Source organism: Gekko japonicus, unplaced genomic scaffold (genome assembly GCF_001447785.1).
Source record: "Gekko japonicus isolate JY-2015 unplaced genomic scaffold, Gekko_japonicus_V1.1 scaffold14, whole genome shotgun sequence".
In the NCBI taxonomy this organism is placed as follows: domain Eukaryota; kingdom Metazoa; phylum Chordata; class Lepidosauria; order Squamata; family Gekkonidae; genus Gekko; species Gekko japonicus.
This window is the reverse complement of record NW_015176452.1, coordinates 622,078-643,872: the sequence shown is the minus strand read 5'-3', so window position 1 is coordinate 643,872 and position 21,795 is coordinate 622,078. Positions and strand designations below refer to the sequence as shown.

General features: G+C 41.9%; 1 protein-coding gene across 1 annotated transcript in view; it reads left to right on the top strand.

Annotated features, from left to right (window-relative positions):
* The window catches only part of VPS8 (VPS8, CORVET complex subunit), a 120,764-nt gene that overhangs the window by 28,076 nt on the left and 70,893 nt on the right, over positions 1-21,795 (top strand). The window contains exons 16-25 of the mRNA XM_015426819.1: positions 823-897; positions 4,291-4,326; positions 5,286-5,376; positions 9,037-9,083; positions 11,603-11,692; positions 12,103-12,149; positions 12,567-12,789; positions 13,645-13,734; positions 17,625-17,676; positions 20,610-20,652. Of these exons, the coding sequence (XP_015282305.1) occupies positions 823-897; positions 4,291-4,326; positions 5,286-5,376; positions 9,037-9,083; positions 11,603-11,692; positions 12,103-12,149; positions 12,567-12,789; positions 13,645-13,734; positions 17,625-17,676; positions 20,610-20,652 (794 nt within the window). The remainder of the gene's footprint in view (positions 1-822; positions 898-4,290; positions 4,327-5,285; positions 5,377-9,036; positions 9,084-11,602; positions 11,693-12,102; positions 12,150-12,566; positions 12,790-13,644; positions 13,735-17,624; positions 17,677-20,609; positions 20,653-21,795) is intronic.

The following is a 21,795-nucleotide window of genomic DNA, read 5'->3' as shown; positions in this document are numbered from 1 at the left end:
TAATTGGGCTTGATAACTAAAAAAAAGACAGGAACAGTTGATCATACTGCAGGTTATGGTGAGGCGTTCCAGCTAAAATTCTTTGTGTTCAAAATGAACAGCAGGGGCATTCATTCAAGGTAATATTGTATTTTTCTAAAGCTTATAGACAGATAAATTGGCAACAAATAGATGGTACTGTGACAGGGAGGGCATATAGAATCTTCATCTTCTTTACCTTTATGAACTCTTTAAACCTTTTCAAAATACTTTAAAGCAATTCTGCCATTGTTTTTTGATTATGTATCTCAGAAAGGGAGGTTAAACTGTGTAGTTATTACTTCTAGCAGTTACTTTGCCATACTTTTACATTTAGTTTATGGCAGTAAATGTGAACTGAATCTGGTAATATTACCTGAGTGTTATAGAAACTGATGAAATTCCTTGCCCCTAAGTGACAAAATCTTCTGGTATCTTAAACTACTTGTTCTTTTTATATTTGATAAACTGGAAAATATCTAGTTTATATTCTGTACTGTGAACAATAAGACAGAAATATATCCAGTTTGTTCCATAAGTGAATGCTTAGCTGCCTTATTGAACCCCATTACTCTAGTGGAACTTAAACCGGCCCAACATTTTCTAGTGTGAATTAATGTTAAGGACTGAATCTCCTGCTGAGCTTTGTGTAATAATAAAGTCAAAGTAAGAAAGAGAAGAGAGAAACTCCTGAATATTTGGTTTTGTCTGGCTTCATTGCCCAGTATTTCTTATACATTTCTTCTTACTAATTGGATATATTAATATTCTGTTATTCTAAGTAAAAATACTTGTTTTTGGTAGGCATTGGTGGGGGAGAAGGCTTGCTACCAGTCCATCAGCAACTGTGGTGGTCAGATCTTTTATTTAGGTACAAAGGTAAGTTAGACCGGTCTGTCTTTCTCTTATCGCTTATTGTTAGTTGTCTGATTAAATGTTTTAACTGATTATCTGCTTCTTGACTGATTTTTTTCCTTTGACAACACCAAAAAAATCTGTCGTTGTTGTCTCTTCCTCCCTTTATACTACTTTCTCCTATCTTCTTGTGTAGTCTAGTCTTCTGTAGCACTCTGGTGCCTATTCTGTAGAAGACTGCCTTCAGAGAGGGTCACCAGTGTGGAGGGAAGCTGCCTTCAAACTCAATTGATGCTCATAATGGATGCAACACTATAGGGATGGGTTGCCCTCTCTGGCAGTCACACCCTCAGTTGCCCTTACTCATCATAAGAAAGATAGCTGCACTCCAACTGTTGGGAGCTACTGGCTGTGTGCAAGTCTTTTTCTGCTTTTCTGCCTAGTGATCAGGCAAAATAGTGCAGGTGGTCACAGACCATACAACCACCATGTAGTGCATAAACAAACAAGGTGGTGCTGCGTCTCGCCTGCTGTCTGTGGTATAGATGCATCAAGTACACCATTTTGCTGATCACCATCCACATGGCAGATAAAGACAACACCTTGGCAGATTCTCTTGCCCCATGAATGACACTCACCTACAGTCAGTGTTCCTTCTCTGGGACACACCAGAGGTCAGCCTCTTCTCTTAACCAAGCAACATCAGGTGCTCCAGTATAGGTATCAGTCGCTGCTCCATGGGAAACACTTTTGTATTTCATTGGATGGTATGCTAGTTCTCCTCCCCGTCTCTTTAGTACCCACAGTGCTCATCAGGAAGGTAGACAAGAAAGCAGAATCCATCCACCTATCCACTAATTTCCATCCTAGAGCACCTGTTCCACCTATGTTCTCAAAGCTTGGCATGGTAATTTCTCAAAGATCATCTAGTTATCATCTCAGCCTTATAGCTTTTCATTCAGGACAATTCTTCACCTAATCTATGGTGAAAAAATTCCTCGAGGTCCTCATTAGTAACACTGAAAGCTGTGTGGGACCTTCAGGTGGTCCTTGCCAAACTTATGGGCAAAGCATTTAAGCAAGAAGACCCAGTGAATTCTGAACTCTGTGCTTAGATACTCCCTGTCCCTACCCCCAGATCCATAATGACAACATAGCCCTGTGCCCAGACATTGCCTTTCTGCCTAAGATGGCTCATTCTTTCATCTAAACCAGGATCTCCTCTGTGGAAGCTGAGAGAGATCAGTACTCCTTTGATCTACAGAAGGTAGCATTTTTTTTTTCTGGACAGAACTGCCTCCTTTAGGAAACAGGTCTGTTCCTATGCTACTTGGACCCAAGTAAAGGGCAAAGAGTGTATTCCCAACAATTCAGCTACTGGTCGCAGGGAGCATCAAACTCTGTTGTGAACTGGTCCACAAACCCATTTCTGGGACACTCAAAGCTGATTCCACAAGTGTTGTTCTTGCATCTTCAGCCTTCAGCAGAGTAGCCACTTCTGTCCAGCCTTCCACCTTTGTGAGGTACTATGTCCTTGATGGTGAACCATGAGCAGACCCATCCTTCAGAAGGTAGTGCTCAGTGTTCTTCCTAGGTGGACCTGTCCTGCCTCCAGGTCAGTTTGCCAGTCTACACTCAGTGTGATGCGCAGACACTACAAAAGTAAAAACTGGTTACTTAGCAACAGATGTTCTTTGAATGAACATGAGGGCATTCACATGTCCCTTCCAGCATACTTGCAAAAGATGCCTTTAACTTGCTGCAGCATACTTTACATTTGAAACAAATTGAGTGAGAAGGCATAACTCTTCCACTTTGGGCATGTACAATTGTAGCTGCATCTCTGAGGGTAGAGGACTTTCTTGCTTAAATGCTAGCACAAGTGCAAAGCCCATCAATGTGAATCTACAAATGACCACTCAAAGAATAGCAGCTACAAGTAAGCAACGTGTTTTTCTCTTATGATATCCTACCAAGTAGATAGATCTAGATGGGTAGCTGTGTTAGTCTGTCTGTAGCTGTAAAAAGGAGCAAGGGTTCAGTAGCACCTTAAAGACTAACAGAGATATGGCAGGGTATGAGCCTTTGTGAGTCATTGCTCACTTCTTCAGCTGTATCTGAAGAAGTGAACAGTGACTTACGAAAGTTCATACCCTGCCACATATTTTGTTAATCTTTAAGATGCTACTGGACCCTTGCTCTTTTCTCATCCTACCAAGTGTCACTCTGACTCCGTGCCTGTTCATAAGAACCAGCCAGCAGTGATTTAAATAATTGCCTAAGGGAGGTGTTCTTGTTCTCTGGAGAAATTCCTCAGCCCTAGAGAGGTTCCCAGTCTTTGCCTTTCTCGTATGTTGAAGGAGTAAAAGACTTATCGCCTGTATGGCTGCGAGAGTTGGACCATAAGGAAGGTCGAATGCTGAAGAATAGATGCTTTTGCAAGGAGATCAGATCAGTCAATCCTAAAGGAAATCAAATCTGACAGTTCCCTGGAAGGACATATACTGAAGCTGAAGCTCAAATACTTTGGCCACCAAATGAGAAGGGAGCACTCACTGGAGAAGACCCTGATGCTGGGAAAGATTGAAGGTCAAAGAAGACGGGGACGGCAAAGGATGAGATGATTAGACAGTGTTATCAATGCAATGAGCATGAAGTTGAGCAAACTCTGGAGGACAGCAGAAGACAGGGGGGCCTGGCGTGATGTGGTCCATGGGGTCGCGAAAAGTCAGACTCGACTGTGCAACTGAACAACAACAAAAAGTCTTCGCTTATAAATGATTCCCAGAAGCTGCCCCTCTTCCAAAAGATTCATCATCATCATCATCATCATCATCGGCTGCCTCTCTTCCACAAAAAGCACGTTCTCTTTTGGTCTAGGGCCCAAGGCTGCCAAGTTAGCACCAGATTTTCTCCTTAGGGAAAAACAAACATGCAGACAGGCATAGAAGTAGACTTTAGATTCTGTAAATAAACTTTGTAACCTTCAGAGGACTCTCTGGGAGAATAGGAAGATTAAATAAATAGTTCTTCCATACATCCCATGATATCACAGGTCCATATTTTCAAGCCATTTGCTTCATGGGTCCTAAGTTGGGTAATAGGTTACTTGATCCAGAGGCCATAAAGTACAGTGCTGCTGATTTACCTGGGGAAGTCTTGTAAAAGTTGTACAGATCTAGTGACTCCAAATCCCTAGATTCTTGATTCTTATCAAATAGCTGTTTTTAACTGATTGAATGATCTCTGAGCACTAATAAAATGTCCAAATGCTTATCATTTTCAGTATGCTGTGGGGTCTTAAATCACTGGACTGAGCCATATCGCTGTATTGCTGCCTCACCATCATGTTTGCACTCTTATAAGAGTCCTTAAATATTTCTAATGACTCACCCTTTTGCCTTTCTCTGCTTTCAGTCTGTGCATGTGATGACACTGAGGAGCTGGAGAGAAGTAAGTCATGGATGCTTATTAAAGCGCTAAGCTTTATCACGTGGTGAAAAGAGGAATGCTGTTTCAAGACTAAATTTAAAGATTATTTTTTGAAAGACCTGTGTTTTGTGTGTAATGTTTTACCAATACAAGACACTAAATTCTTCTCTAAAGAATCTCTAAAGGATGGCTGTTTATCTGTTTAAACATCTTGTTTGCTTGCATTGCAACATGACCACTTCCAGTTGGTTCTGTACAGAGGGATATAGGTAGACAGAAACTTCCAAAGATGTCAGGAATTGCTAAAGGGAGTACCATTTGCTCATGAAATTCAAGGTGTGGGGTAATGGGTTGAGTGCCAGACTAGAATCTGGGGAATCCGGGTTCTAATCCCTACTCTGCCATAGAAGTTTGCTTGGTGACTTTGGGCCAGTCACACAGTCTCAGCATTATCCGCCTCACAGGGTTGCTGTGAGGATAAAATGGAGGAGAGGAGAATGGTGTTGTAAGTCACTTTGAGTCCCCATTAAAGAAAAAGGTGGGGTAAAAATGAAGTAAACAAATAATGTGAATTGACAGTGGAATAGTTCTTTCAGTAATGTGCATTGTTATTAGAGAATGGCAGTCTGCAACTGTGCTGTTCTAGTCACACAAGGGGGAAGCTTGTGAGTGTGATTCTGTAGCAGTTGTCTGACATGTTTATTGTGTTGCTCTTTCTGAAATCAAAGGCTGATGGTTTTGATTATATGAAATGGATTCTCGGAGCCCCTGTTTTTGAGGGGATGAGTAGCCTGAGGGGTGTGAGTACCTCTGTGAGAAAAGCCAGAGGGTTTTTTTTCTTACTTCAAACCAAGCATTCTGGAAGTTTTTAGTCAACAAACACTACAATTCCTATGTTAAATGTTCAATTAGTGTGCACAATAAGTATTAAATAACAATTGTCCATATTTCTTCTGGAAACTAATAACTATTTTTTTAAGCGAATAGATCATCTTCTGAAACAAGAATGCCTTAATGAAGCTTTGGCACTTGCTTGGTCCTTTCATGAAGGGAAAGCAAAGGCTGTTGTAGGTAAGTTTTTTATTTGATGCTGAACCATCCAAATAAATTATATGGGTAACTGAAAATATAAACCCTCTCCTTTTTATTATGGGGAAAGTTTGCTGATTTGGAGCTGCATTCATGGTATTCCATGAAAGTCCATCTAATGCACTACTCTCTTTCCTACAGTGACTAGTCAGATGATTTAGGAAAGTTACAATGGGATTCACAGGGATGTACTACTTCTGAAAGTAGAGAAAGTGGAGTTAGTAGCCTTTAATGACTTAGTGCTCCATAAATTTGTCTAATCCACTTTTAAAAACATCTAAACCAGTGGTCATCACTGTGTTCCATGGGAACAAATGTCGTGAATGTTTTACACATAACTCTGCTTTCTTCATACCAGACACAATTTTATAAATGTTTACAACTTTGTGAACCACAGCAGAGGTTATAACTTTGTGACCCACAACAGAGAAGCTTGTAACTGCCTGGTTCAGTGTGTGAACTTATCTACCCAATGTGATGTAGTGGTTAGAGTGTCAGATTAGGATCATAAGAACATAAGAGAAGCCAATGTTGGATCAGGCCAATGGCCCATCCAGTTCAACTCTCTGTCACACAGTGGCCAAAAATACCAGGTGCCATCTGGAGGTCCAGCAGTGGGGCCAGGACACTAGGAGCCCTCCCACTATTGACCCCCCCCAAGCACCAAGAATACAGAGCAACACTTGCCCCGGAGTCCCTATCTATATCTTGTGGCTAATAGCCACCGATGGACCTCTGCTCCATATGCTTATCTAATTCCCTCTTGAAGCCGTCCATGCTTGTAGCTGCCACCACCTCCTGTGGCAGTGAATTCCATGTGTTAATCACTCTGTGGGTGAAGAAGTACTTCCTTTTATCTGTTCTAACTTGACCGCTCAGCAATTTCATGGAGTGCCCACGAGTTCTTGTATTGTGAGAAAGGGAGAAAAGTACCTCTTTCTCTACCCACTCTATCCCATGCATAATCTTATAAACCTCTGTCATGTCACCCCTCAGCCGTCGTTTCTCCAAGCTAAAGAGCCCCAAGCGCTTTAACCTTTCTTCATTGGGAAAGTGTTCCTGCCCTTTTATCATTCTAGTTGCCCTTGTCTGCACTTTTTCCAATGCTATAATATCCTTTTTGAGGTGTGGTGACCAGAACTGTACACAATATTCCGAATGAGGTCGCACTATTGATTTATATAGGGGCATTATGATACTGGCTGATCTGTTTTCAATACCCTTCCTAATAATCCCCAGCATAGCATTGGTCTTTTTTATTGCAGTCACACACTGTCTCGACATTTTCATTGAGTTATCTACTACGACTCCAAGATCTCTCGGTCAGTCTCTGCCAGTTCGGACCCCATCAACGTGTATTTATATTTAGGATTTTTGGCTCCAATGTGCATCACCTTGCACTTGGCCACATTGAACCCCATTTGCCACGTTGACGCCCACTCGCTCATCCTCGACAGATCCCTTTGGAGTGCCTCACAATCCTCCTTGGTTTTCACCACCCTGAATAACTTCATATCATCTGCAAATTTAGCCACTTCACTGCTTACTCCCAACTCCAAATCATTAATGAACAAGTTAAAAAGCATCGGACCCAGTACTGATCCCTGCAGTACCCCACTGCTTACCACCCTCCACTGAGAAAATTTCCCATTTTCCAAGAGAACCAGGTTCAAATCCCTACTGTGCCATAAAACTCACTGTGTGAACTTGAGCCAGTCACTCTCTCTCAGCCTAACCTATCCCACAGGGCTGTTGTGAGGATCAAATAGAGGAGGAAAGAACAATGTACCTGAGCTCCTTGAATCAATGTCATATTTTTGAGATGTAGAATGTAAAATGAGTGTTGAGGCTAACCAGGCTGTTTTTGTAGACATGAACAAAACAGTATGCTTTTTAATAAATTAATTTTTTTAAATTCAAAATGTTTTTCTGATTTTAGTTAATTTCTTTTGTTGAAGTCATGGACATTAATCACAGTGCAAAACCTGCCCTGAGTTGATTTTTAAGGCTTTAGAGGGCTGTAAGCTACATGCTCACAGGGTGCACCTCAAGGAAACTCCAGGTCTCTAAGCACTGGAGCTTTGCACTCCCTGAGCTTGTCAGTTGCATGAATGAACTCATAATACTTAGGAATTTCAGAATGCAAAAATAAACTGAAGGAGATGTGATGCAGTGTAAACATCACAGGCTAATCCTGGGCAAAACAGCTTCAGAGAATATTAAATCGCTGAAATCTAAAATCTAAATTTAAATCTGAAGTGGAAATCTTGCACAGCACTTCTTTTTCAGGTCTTTGACTATATAGTTAGGGAAAAGTAATGACAAACATTTAGAAATAAATATAACTGTAATAATATCTTGAAGACTAACAAGATTTTATTTCAGCATAAGCTTTCATGACCTTGAGTCACTTCTTCAGCATCCAGTGAAAGCTGCAAAGGGAAAATATCATAGACGTTGACATATATGAGACTGGGCAGTGAGTTTGTCTGGAGATTTGGAGTGATGTGTTATCTCAATAATGATGACATCCAGATCCACCTCTCATTGGGTTGAATCCAGGCTAAATGGCTAATTTTCACTGATTCTGCCTTCTACCCCAAACCCCAAACTTGTCATTCCTCAGTGTCTGCTATCCCTACAGAAGCAGCATTCTGGAGATCAGTGGGCTAAGGGGGGAGGCAGGTAAATTCCATTCTGCCATTGGAAAATTTAGTCTGGATCCAACCCTTTCATATGTTCCCAGGATCTTTTAATCGGTTACAGTGTAGCCTTTATAGTTACTTATTTAGAAAAGTTATATGCCACCTCTCCATAGAGCAGCTTGGGACAGGTTTTAAAGTTAAACAGTACAATATATATATATTTAAAAACCATTAAATTATTTATTTAGCACATTATTTATTTATTATTTACATTTATATTCTGCCCTCCCTGCAAGCAGGCGCAGGGTGGATCACAGCACAGTATCAAGACATATCAAAATCTCAAACATATAAAGTATATATATATATATATATAAACAAAGTAGTTAAAACACAACATTTAAATAGGTAAAATCACAACATATAAAATCATATAAGTGCCAGTAAACATAGATGTCAATAAATACTGATAAGTATTGATAAGGGATATTTATTTATTTATTTATTTATTTAAGTATTTTTACCCCGCCCTCCCCGCAAGCAGGCTCAGGGCGGCTTACAAGGGGCATAGCCCAAACGGTATAGCGGTATACTCTCAGCTTCCAATAATAAACAGCCATTGGAACAAGCCATAAAACCAGTTGTTAAGAGCAAGCCAGAGAATAAAACTGCATTAAAAGGATATTTCATAAAAACAGCCCTCAGGCTAAAAGCAGACCATAGAAAAGAGCTAAAACCAGCTTCTTGTATTGACAAGGCTGAAAATGCTGCTTTCAGATTTGTACATGGAATATACTTTCAGTGCGCATTGTAATGCTACTGTGAATAGGGCTGCTCTAAAATATTTTTAAACTTGTTTTAGCATGCCATTAAGTGACTATAGAAAGTAGTGAGAAATTGTTATGAGCCACAGGAAGAGAAAATTATTTTCATTTGCTGGTCATGAAAAGGAAGTGGCTATCTGATTTTTATTTTACTTTTATTTTTATTACAACAGGTTTGTCTGGAGATGAGCAGAAACGAAAGGCTGTTGTCACTGACAGAGTGAGTCTTATTCCTCCAGCATCTTGTGTTTCAGTTGTAGGATTACTGTCTATGTCTTTTGTGTAAGATGCTGGTTTCGTCTTCCTAACAAGAAGCACAATTGTTTGCACAGCAAAAGAAAAAGGTCATTAGGGGTTAGACCAATCATCAATGCGTATAATTTTGATTCATGAAAACTGTAGCTGACCCTTGATCATAGAATCATAGAATGTTAGAGTTGGAAGGAATCTTGCAGGTTATCTAGTCCAACCCCCTACACTCTGCAGGGGTATAGCCAAAAGATAGCCCTACAACATACCTGAAAGATGGCCGTCCAGCCTCCCCTTGAAAACGTCCAGCGAAGGAGCATCCACCACCTCCCTAGACAGTCTGTTCCACTGCTCAACCACTCTTACAGTTAGGAAGTTTCTCCTGATATTTAGCCGGTAACAACTCCCTTGTAATTTCCACCCATTAGATCTAGTCTTGCAATCCGGAGCAAGAGAGAATAGATCCGCTCCATCTTCTACATGACAGCCCTTCAAATACTTGAAGACTGCAATCATGTCCCCTCTAAGCCTTCTCTGGCTTAGATAACTGGCATGTGTCTGTTGACACTTTCAAATGATAACTTTTAGGCTTATAAAGGTGTGACCAGTTGGTGTACAGGGCAGCAGTCATTGAAAGAGAATAGGAACAAGTGTGCTGGCCCCACCTCCCGCTTACAACTAGGTGTATTTGGCCTGCTGCCTTGTCATATTCATCCAAATCTAGGCATAGGCCAACATGCATGTAATATCATCTATATATAGGCTCCATCCATGAGATGGGGAATGTTTGTTCCCATTGGTTCCCTGTACAGGATTAGCACACCCAAGCCAGTCCAGGGATGGGCGGGAATCTTGTACTTTTCAGTACATTAAACAACAAGCCACGGGATGGTCTGTACCCTCTATCCAGAGGTGCACACTTTACTCTCCAATGGTAGCATATATGGTGAGCAGAAGGCACAAGATTTAGGCTTGGAATGCAAGTTACAACATCAGAGACCCATTAGAAATAAGAATAATTTTTATTCAGTACAGAGCATAACACAAACTACCAGAGATTACCAAAATAACAAGCCTAAGGCAATTTGCCTTAACTACACAGTAAAAGATACATATTTACCAAGTTCAGGAACATCCAAACAGTCCAAGGGGTTTTGAAGGAAAATTCCATCTTTGCTCAACCATGTGGTCCAATTCACAAAGCAGTTCTTTGTCTCCCAAGAGACAGCATTTCCAGGTGCAATAAACAGACAATGACAAGAAGGGAGAGCTAAGAGCAGAGCTAAGAGCAAGAGAGCTCATTCCCATCGGGATCGATCAATTATAGCCCAATTCCAGTCACAATCAGCCGTGGCCATCAGCCAATTGCGAGTGGGCATGGGATGTGCCCAATTGTTGGTTGTCATAGCTGCGTGTGGGGATAGGCTAGAAGTTTGTAGACCACGCCTGCAGTCACATGACCCCAAACTCCAGCTTCTCCATTGCCTACGCATGCGGGCCAGAGCCAGGAGCCATCAGGTCTGGCTCTTCCACTTAGAGGTGTGAAAGAATGTGTGGTTATATGGCATGGCTATTGAGGCCATTTGGCCTCACCATTTGGCTTGCAACAGGAAACTAAGACACAGCATGTTATCAAAAGATATCACAGGAGAAGGCATGTGAATGCAGAAAGCAAAATTTCTATACATTCCCAAACATGGAGACTTGAGCATATATGCATAGGCACTGTACCCCATGCAGCAAATGCATGTTGGAATGGTGTGTGTGGTGCCCTTGGTGGTTCATGGAGATGGACAGCATACTTGTTCCCACTGTCCTTTAATGTTCATAGCTCTGTATAATGATATATGTAAAGTTTAGAGTGCTTCTGAAATGCTCTATTAACATACTAATATTAAGAAAGTCAAGTCTTGATAGTCTCCAAAATATATTTAGGAATTCAACATGAAGAAGAAGAAGAGATTGGATTTATATCCTGCCCTTCACTTGGAGTCTCAGAGCGGCTTACAAACTCCTTTCCCCTCCCCTCCCCACAACAGACACCCTGTGAGGTGGGTGGGGCTGGGAGAGCTCTGACACAAACTGCCCTTTTTCAAGAACAGCTGTGCCAGAGCTTGTGACTGACCCAAGGTCACATCAGCAGGTGCAAGTGGAGGAGTGGGGAATCAAACCCGGTTCTCCCAGATTAGAGTCTGCACACTTAACCACTACACCAAACTGGCTCTCTATAAGTTGAACTGAGCACAGAACCTCATAATTAAAACTGAAATCAGTATGTTTTTCACAGAGGTGCCGGTGAGCTTTTTTAGTGCTGCTTAAAGTATTTTGAAGTATGTAGAAAAATTAGTGTAACTGGCTGCTTCTGTAATCAAATGAGTCTTGAGCTATTTTCAAATACTACCCTTCTGTTTTCCCTGTCATAAGTACTTTCCTTTAATGTAAAGCATTTTATAAGCATTCTCTACTACTGTTACCTTCTCCCCACCATAGATGGTTGAAATCCTTATTCATTATGCTGATCGAACTATGAAGAAATGTCCTGACCAGGGTAAAATCCAAGTGATGGAACAGTACTTCCAGGTACAGTACTTTGGAACAGTTTCTTTTTACTTATTTATTTTTTTTAAAGAAAGAGCTACTTTTCTGCTTACAGGTCAGAGAAAAGCAACTACAGCTTATGAACAATTTCAACATAGATTCAAACCACAGTATTGAAATGTTCTTACTCTGCCTACATTGCTATCATCTCATAACAGTGGCTGGGTGAGTGGTGAGACTTCATTTAGAAGAAAGGCAATGGAAAGCCCCAGCGGTCTGTCTGTCCGGTGACAGTGTCCAAGGAATAATGCTTTCCTAATTCCCTGAACTCCCTTATCCTTTCAGTGTAAGACTCACTTCGCCAATTTTCCTGATAGTTGCTACAGCAGTGATAGACACCTAATTATACTTTCAGATTGTTACTTATTTTTTTCTGTGTTCTCCTTCCACAGGATATGGTGCCTGTCATTGTTGACTACTGCCTTCTGCTTCAGCGAATGTAAGTGAGAGCTTGAAAGTGTGCCTATTGAATTCAAGGAGCTTGCCATCTGTACTGACTGCATGAAGGCAGCAAGCTATTCCAGTCCTTTAGGCTGCCTTAATGACAAACCGCAGGTGTTCCAGAAGAAATGTTAGACCCTATAGCTGACAATTATATAATAATTGGGTGTAGGTGAAGCCTTTCTGTATATTACCTGTCCTGAATCACAACACTGCCTTTTCAATAGTTTATTTGCAAAACAGCAGGCTATTAAATGGATGTTCCTCTAAGGTCTCACCTTTTTAGAGTTTGGGTCTGAATGCAGAAAATCTTGTTCTGTGGTGATTTTGTTTAGAAGTGAATGATAGCTAACTAAATCAAATTATGGATGTTCAGTAATATCTCTCTTAACATCTTATCATCTTCTCCTTTTAGGGATCTGTTGTTTAGTCAGATGTATGACAAGATGAGTGAAAATTCTGTGGCAAAAGGTGTCTTTCTGGAATGTCTTGAGCCGTACATTTTGAGTGATAAATTGGTGGGAATCACAGCTCAAATTATGAAAGATCTGCTGCTTCACTTCCAAGATAGAAATTTAATGGCAAACATGGAGGCTTGCATTGTACATATGGACATCACCAGCCTAGACATACAGCAGGTGAGATCAGTATCCTGCATACTTGAAAATTGTTGTGAATGTCTCATTCTGCTTGTGCTCCTTAACTACTGCATTCAGTATATTATAAGTTATATATGACATTGGGCTAAATGGTTTAACTATCCCCCTTTACCATTCTCGAAGAATTGGTGAGGAAACCATCTTTAGTAATCCAGACTCTATTATTTGTTTTAATCCCAGTTCCGACACTTCTAAAAATCCACAAGTGTATACAAATGCTTGTGTTCAAAAACTTGGACTGCTATGCAAGCTGACTCTTCCTGCACCAAAGAAACCAGTTTCAGCTCTGGGTATAAGTAGAGCTGAATAGGGATGGGCATGAACCCAAAAATTCCAGTTCAGTTCAAGGAGGAAGCAGGGGGGGGGATCAGTGAAATGGTCGCCAGCTATTTAAACTTAACAGCGGGGCGAGTGCTTGCAGCCATTTCAGCAGTCCCTTTAGCTCCCTGTCACTTGGAAGCAGGGAGTAGTGAAATGGATGGGTTTAACGGCTCATAGGTATTTAAACCTAACAGCGGACAGGTGGATCCACACAGTCGTTAGATTTAAATGGTTGGCAGCCATTGCAGTGATCCTGAAATGGCTGCCAGCCATTTAAACTTAACAGCGGGCAGGTGCACCCATTCGCTGTTAGGTTGAAATGGCCCGAATAGCTGAACTGAATTGGGCAAGAGCTTGGTAAATGTTTGGGGGCTCTGAATAGAAAGTTTGTGCCAAATTTTGGCTCATGACCTGGTTCATGCCCATCCCTAGTGCTGTATGTTTTCACTCTGAAGCTTTCCATTTATCATACTTCACACATCTATATATCTCAACACTTCCTTTTGTTGTTAGGTTGTCCTCATGTGTTGGGAAAATCACCTTTATGATGCCATGATCTATGTCTATAACAGTGGAATGAATGATTTTATTACTCCCATGGAGGTATGTGCCAAATATCTGGAGTACTGACCAGATTTGAACTAATCTTTTACAATTGTTGTGATCTGCCGCTTTGTAGAACCTGAATCTTTAAATGCTACCTAATTTTAGAATGGAACAGTCTAGTTTTATTCTTCTTCTTTAATTGTAATTGAGATCTCTTCTCTGGAAACTAAGTAATAAGCGAATGGGCCTTTGGAGAATATGGAGTTATGGTTGCCTGGAGTTGATCTTCTCTTTGTGAAATTAATCAATACTGTGTGGAAGCATTGTATGTTTTGCTTCTGGTATTGAGGCTGATTATATGACCATGAGATATAAAAATGGTGAGACTCAACATAATGCTGCAGCTTCAGCCCGCATGGGAGGCAAGGTCAGCTTTTAATTTGTGTTGTTTTAAGAGAAAATAACCTGAAAGTAATGACACATTCATAATGATAAATACCATCCACATAATTTTGTTGACACTTGTTAGGCAGCTAACAAATCTTTTATCCCTAAAAATTAATTATTGTCCAAGTGCATTATTTCCCGTCTAAGTAGAAAATAAACATATATGGGTTGTTTGTGTGATAATGTCACCTTAACTAGTCATCAACATGCTTTTTATTCTGGTGAACCATCAAAACAATCAGTTTTCTTGTGTGGAAATATGTTTTCTTCTTTGGCTATATGGACATTAAGTACCTGTGGGAGTGAATGGACTGTTTGATCACCGGTTATCTGTCCGAATTAATGGTAAAACCTTTCTAAAAGACACTGCTAAATATTATGGAATTGGTATAATTCAGTGTTGTAGTGAGCCCTGATAGTTTTGTGTGGCTATAAGGGCTGCTTAACTGAAAAATTTCCTATAAAGGAATAATTTCTGTGTTGCAAAGTTCATGTGTACCATATGTCGCATACAGTGACCATATATATTTATTTGCACACGTGTGTATTCTGGAAGGAGCTATGCAGATGGTGGGGTTACAGTTTTTATTAAAAATAATGTGGTTGTTCTAATTTGGTTTTTCAAGCTTGGCCTATCAGGGATACTGTCCAGTGCTCACTATTGTGATTGTTTATCTTTCTCCTATCCTCAGTGGTTCCTGTGCTGGTCCTTGCATTTTAATAGCCAGATTAGTGATGTGTCCAGAGAGACAACAATGTATAACGGAAAAACTGCCCCCTTCCCTTTTTGTGTAGCTGGTAAGGCTAGGGAGTCAAAATATTGATAAAGGGAGCAACTAATCCCATACTGGGCTGCCTCTAGGGGGGAGGAGACTTCGAAACATCTCTGCCAGCAGCATAAGATCTAAGCTGTGCTTCTGTTTCCTTCCCCACCCACCCCATAAACAGGCTCTGGGCAGTTTACAGAAGACAGCAAAGTATGCAGAATTAGCATAAAACCATGAAACATTAAAATAATATAAAATATTCTTAATGTTACAACAATAACATTTAAGTTGCTTGCAGTATTAACATAGATGGCGTGAATTTCCATTCCGGCAATCTCCTGATCTTACGGCCAATCCTATGGTCCAGATGGCGTAGTCCATAGTCCATAGTGGGCCAGTCCCATTCCAGATGTTCAGTGGAATAGTTGGTGGTAACGGTGGCAGCGGCGGCTCCTATTTAAAAGCCTGGCGGAAGAGCTCCGTCTTGCAGGCCCTGCGGAACTGTGCAACGTTCCACAGGGCCCTGATCTCCTCCGGGAGCTCGTTGCACCAGTAAGGAGCCGCCACCAAAAACACCCTGGCCCTGGTGATGGCAAGCCTCGCATCCTTGGGGCCTGGAATAGTTAAACGTTGTTGTGCCCCAGACTGTAGTGCTCTCTGGGGTATAAATGGGGAAAGGCGGTCCCTCAGGTAAGCCGGACCCTGGCCATATAGGGCTTTAAAGGTAAGAACCAGCACCTTGAAGCGAATCCGGTGTGCTATTGGCAGCCAGTGCAGTAGCCTAAGCACAGGCTGGATGTGCTCCCGATGCGGGAGATCCATCAGCAGCCTGGCCATGGCATTCTGCACCAGCTGCGGCTTCCGGATTTGGGACAAGGGCAGCCCCATGTAGAGAGCTTTACAGTAGTCCAATCTCAAGGTGGCCGTCGCATGGATCTGTGTAGCTGGTAAGGCTAGGGAGTCAAAATATTGATAAAGGGAGCAACTAATCCCATACTGGGCTTCCTCTAGGGGGGAGGAGACTTCGAAACATCTCTGCCAGCAGCATAAGATCTAAGCTGTGCTTCTGTTTGTTTCCTTCCTTCCTTCCTTCCTTCCGTCCTTCCTTCCTTCCTTCCTTCCTTCCTTCCTTCCTTCGCCGAACCAGCTAAAGACGATAGAAGGCCAATTTTGTAGTGGCCACTACCTGTGCCTCCATTGTCAAGGAGGAATCCAGGAGTACTCCCAGACTCCTAACCTCCGGCGCTGGCACCAACGGTGCCCCATCGAAAGCCGGGAACGGGACCCCCTACCCCCACGACTCAGGCACAGGATCTCCGTCTTCGCTGGGTTTAGCCTCAACCGGCTCAGCCTAAATCAACCAGCCACAGCCTGCAATGCCCGGTCCAGATCTGCCGGTCTGGAGTCTGACTGGCCGCCCAACATCAGATAGAGCTGGGTGTCATCCGCATACTGGTGACAACCCAGCCCATACCTCAGAGCCACCTGGGCAAGGGGGCGTATATAGATGTTAAACAACATCGGGGAGAGCACAGCACCCTGAGGTACCCCACACTCAAGTGGACGTCTCCCAGACCACTGTTCCCCTAGCACCACCCTTTGTCCCTGGCCCTGGAAAAAAGAGACAAGCCACTTTAAGGCAAGCCCCTGTATCCCCGCGTCGGCGAGGCGGTGGGCCAGCAGCTGATGATCGACCATGTCGAACATGGCCAACAGGTCAAGCAACAGCAGCACCGCTGAACTGCCCTGATCCAGGTGCCTTCGGAGGTCGTCAGTAACAGCGACCAGCGCTGTCTCCGTCCCGTGTCCTGGGCGAAAGTCAGACTGGAAGGGATCTAGGACGGAAGCGTCATCCAGAAAGCCCTGAAGCTGTGCCGGCGCCACCTTCTCAATTAATTTGCCCAAATAGGGCAAATTGGAAACAGGCCGATAGTTGGCCAATTTGGCCGGATCCAAAGGTGGTTTTTTCAAGAGAGGACGGACCATCGCTTCCTTGAGGGCCCCCGGGAACCGTCCCTCCGAGATGTTTAAGCCTTGAAGTGGCCAGAGGTGCAAGCTTGTTAGCTTGTTAGCTGAAGGTCAATAGTCAAAGGGCTCTGGGCCCTTGGCTTGTAGCCTGTGGCTGTTTGACTGTGGCTCTGAATGAGCTGGGCACATGGATCGAGGATTAGCCTAGGATGTGGGGATTTTTTTCCTGCTCATTTAAATTGTATTTTTGTACCTTTTAAGCCACTTTGGGTCCCTGTTGGGAAGAAAAGTGGGTTAAAATGACAAATAAATGGGCTGCTGCTGAGCCAATGAAGAAATGAAGGCAGAGTTGGTTGCAGGAAAGTTGTTTCATGTGATGGCCTGAATGTTTTATAACTTATTTCCCCGATGGAAACAGCGTCTCATGTATGAAAATTCACCATTTGCTTGTGTGAAATGGCCTTGAGCCACAAAGGAGAAAAAACCCTAGTGATGTCCTTCACCCCATCATGCCCAAAGTAACTTGCAAACTTTGTAATAAAACTGACCCAGGCATAAGGACCTTCTTCCACTCACTTTGGCCTATCCTTTAACCAGCTTTTTTTTTTTTTTGGTCTGGTTCCTTTTTTGAAGACTTTCTATGTTGTTACTGCTAAACCATTAAGATGTGTGTGCATAGACTGCAAAATCATTAAACATAACAAAGGAAACAACTGGGTTAATTTTCTGTTTCTTCTCTTTCCCGTTCTTTCAATCTTGTTCCAGAAATTATTCAAGGTCATTGCTCCTCCCCTTGCTGCTGGCAAGTCTCTCTCAGGTACAGGATATCTGTTAAGCACTTTTTCATTGAATAATTCATGTTAATACTAATATTCTGAGTTCATTTTGGAGTGTTGTTTGATCTGTTAACTGAGACAGTGAATGATAGTAGTTTTTCTTTTTTCTTATGCTCAGTCCATTCTGTCTTCATGTGCTCACTGATAATTGGCTTTTTTATTCCACGTGAGAGGATTTGTATATAAAACTGGTTTTCATTTACATATTGTGTGAAACTAGTGTGCAGTTTGTCATGAGCACTGATCCTAAATGCATGTCATTCATAACAGTGGCTGTGGCTTCCCCATTTGTGTGCATATGAGATTACTGTATGTAGTAAAAGGGCCCCCACAAGCACCTGTTTGTACAAGTGTTTCCTCTAAGCTGAGTTAGTGAGAGCTAGCTCACAGTTTTTTAGCCTCCAGCTCACACATTTTTGTCTTAGCTCAGGAAGGAGGGCTCCAGAGCAATCTAATTGATGCAGGAGCCAAATCGCTCACTCACAACTTTAATGCCAGGAGCTCACAAAGCAGAATTTTTGCTCACAAGACTCCACAGCTTAGAGGGAACAGTGGTTTCTACTACTGGATATGTGGAGTTTAGTCACCTATCCTGAAACTGCTGGACCTCAAAGAAGAGTTACCTTTCCAGCTGTACTCCACCCCCTCAAACAGAATTTGTTCTGATTGCCATCAGCAAGTGAGAGACTAGATGGGTATTTGTCTGGTAATTTGGAACCATAATCCTCTCTTCCTGTCTCTTAAGGGGCTGTTTTTTCCAAATTCAGAATCACTTTTGTACTGCAGACCACCATGAATGTTGGGGGAAATCTTGGAAGTCTCATTTTTAGACTTATTCAGAACTAAGCAGTTATCTCCCTGCCTTCTCATGGTATCTTGGTAAGCATGAGCCAAGTTAGGCTTTATATGTGAGTACAAAATAGCACCAATTTCAGAAAAAGAGAACTTTAATTTTTTTCTTGAATAAGCAGTCATTGGGTACAAAAAATAAAAGCATACAAGTGAGCAAATATTGACAAACATCATATGAGCAAAGGAAAATAGAAGTGTCCTACACAGATCTTTTGCCCCTAGACATAACGAGGTAGTTAAACTAAACGTCTTACATTTTTCAGACTACTTGTTTAGGCTTTGTTCATTTTTCCCTTCCACAATCCTGTTGGCCTTCACTTCTCCTTGAAGTCTCACTTGCCTCCACCCTCTGCTGCTCTGATCATCTGTATCTCGGTCTGTTAGAGCCTGTCTGTACAGCCCATAGACTATTTCCCTTGTTACTGAGCAGAAAATTACCAGCAAAAGGAAGAAAAAATTCCAGCAGTCTCCATTGCTTACATGTAGCTTCACAGTTATCTGGCCAGAATCTTTTGTTTTCTGGGTTACCCCCATAAACATATGAATCAGGATCTTGCTAATTTTGCAAAGCAGACTTGGAAGGAATTAAGAAGAGAAAAAGGGTGGGTCAAATTTGGGCTACCTCACAAGGTGGTCTTTTGTTTTCCTTTGAGCATTTACAGAGTGCATATACAACAGCTGACAGCCATCATTGTGTATAAGAGCATCAGACTAGGATCTGGAAAAATCCAGGTTAAAATTCCCAGTCGGTCATGGAAGCTTGCTGGATGACCTTGGGCCACTGACAAACTCTCAGCCTAGTCTACCTCACAAGGTTGTTGTGTGGATAAAAGGGAAGAGGGAGAATGTAAGTCCTTCAGGTCCCCAGTGGAGAGAAGTGGGGTATAAATGAATTATCATCCACCTTGCAAAATGGTAAAATTTTTGCACGGCTACATGTGGTAAAGTGTCATTTCACAATCTATATACTGTGTTCTTACAAATTTCTGTATTAAGTGACCTCAGTCACATAAGCCTTTTGAGCTTATGTCACATAAGCCTTTAAATAGTGTCTCCTATTTATTAATTTAAAAATAGCAACAGTATTTCTTTGGTATCGTTAATCTTACCTGGAGTGAAGGTTTCTCTCATGAACCTTCTCAAATACTTTAGCATACAAATACAATGACTTTTGCACAACCATCTGTTAGAGCAACGTCTAGATAGCCTTTCAATAAAAAGCACTTTGGCAGTTTCCATACAGGGACAGCTCTCCATGTAGCTTTTATTTCCACTTTAAAAGAAAAGACATGCACATATGGCAGCTCCCCCTGTCTCAGTCCCCTACAACATTCCTTACTCTCAGCAGCACTGGAGAGCTTTGGGAGACTTTTAAGAAAATCAGCAATTATACATCACTATAGCATTGTAATGTTCTAATTATCTGTTTACTTATCTCTGATTTCTCACCCTTCATTTTAAAAAGTCTCTAGCCCTTTTCTTTGCAGATATTTCCCTTTTCCCTTGTCTTAACTGAAAGCGGGGGGGCTGGATAAACGTTTTAAAAATGAAAGCTTGGAATTCAAAGGGTGTATTAGACAGATCATTATAACATTGTAATGCTATGGTGATATGGCACCATTGCTTTTTTTTTTTAAGCAGTGCTCCAGGCGCAGGGGGAAATTATGGCCTTGGGGGGTGGGTGAGGCTAGGAAAATGGTGCTGATGTGGGCAGGACTTGGAAAAAATGCACACCTTCCTATCTACGTGTCCTACAAACATTAACTGTTATCTCTCCAAAAAGATTGTACAAAGCAATGTTTGGCAAAGATTGCAGCAAAGTGGGAGAAAACAAAGTGGACCACTAGGGGATGACATGTGGATTCTCCAGGGTCTGTGTGGGAGAAACTATTCTAGTTTGGATGCCAAACTAGAACAAAATCTCTGATGGGGAAACAGCCTAAGCGAACCAGCATTTATACCGAATTTTGGTAAACCAAAACATGAGCCTTAAATAATTTTGCCCTTTCTTCAGTTCAAAAGATGATCTAATCCTTTCCCCCTTCCCTAAATGTTTCCGTAGATGAGCAGGTGATTATGGGCAACAAGCTTCTTGTTTATATCAGGTATGGTGCTTCCAGTGTTATAAGGTAGTTAATTGCTTTCTTTTGTTGTCTGGAAAGTGAGAGACAGGCTAGTATGTCACACAGTTAATTGATTTAAACACCATGCATTGCTATTAGCTTTAAATTTCTTTCCTGACGTTTGGCAAGCCATATCATTCACTAACAGTGCTGTTCTAAGCAGAGTTGCTCACCCACCTAAGCCTTTAGTGCACTTAGAAGGGTGTAAGTAAGTAAAACTTTTAAGGCAATTAGGACACACAGAGGGATATATACAACTGTCAGAAGGGTATAAGTCCATTTAGGATGGCTCTGTAACATTAATCAGTAATATGTAATAATGGAATGGATCCTTGCAGGGTTACACATTGGGTGAAGTTGCACACAGTGATAAAACATGGTTCTTCTGAATGCTCTCTTTTATTCTTCTGGTGAAGGGACAGCACATATTCAGCACGCAAGGTACATATCTATGATCTGTAGCTTATAGACAGCTTCTTAACTTCAATCGTTAAGGCAGTGGGATAGTGTTATAGTTTTTATTTCTTATTAAGCATTATTGCATGTGTAACTTTAGCTTGTTTGTGAAAAGATTACTGAAGGAGCACATATGTTGTTAGAACTTATAGCTTGGTGAAAATAACGTTTGTGATTAGCTCTTTCTTGAAGTTTGTTATACATGTGCAAAAATGTTAATCAGTAATATTTCAGGGAATGACAATTCTTCTGTTGTCTTTGGTCTGTGTCAGATGCACATCTGATGTTGCTCAAAGAAAATGGTTGCTTCAGTGTGGGGGACAATTCCATGTTGTGCACTTTCTTGTCCATACTGTGACTAAACTCACTATGTATATGTTCTTTCAGGAAAGATGGTACTCAAGTAGGTTTGCGAACTATGCAGTAAACTTGGGGGGAAATCCAGAAGGTAAATGTTTATATAATAACAAGAAAGGGGACCCACGAAAATCGCGGGGGGGAGGAGCGGGGGAGCTCCACACAGAGCAGGGGAGGAGGAAGAAGCAGGTAAGCTTCCCCCCATCCCGTCGGTTCCCCCGTCTCCTCCACCACCACCCCTCGACTACCACCCCCCGGCTCGCCGCCCCCCCAGTCTCTGTCTCCCCCCCGTTCTCTCTCTTCCCCCCCAGT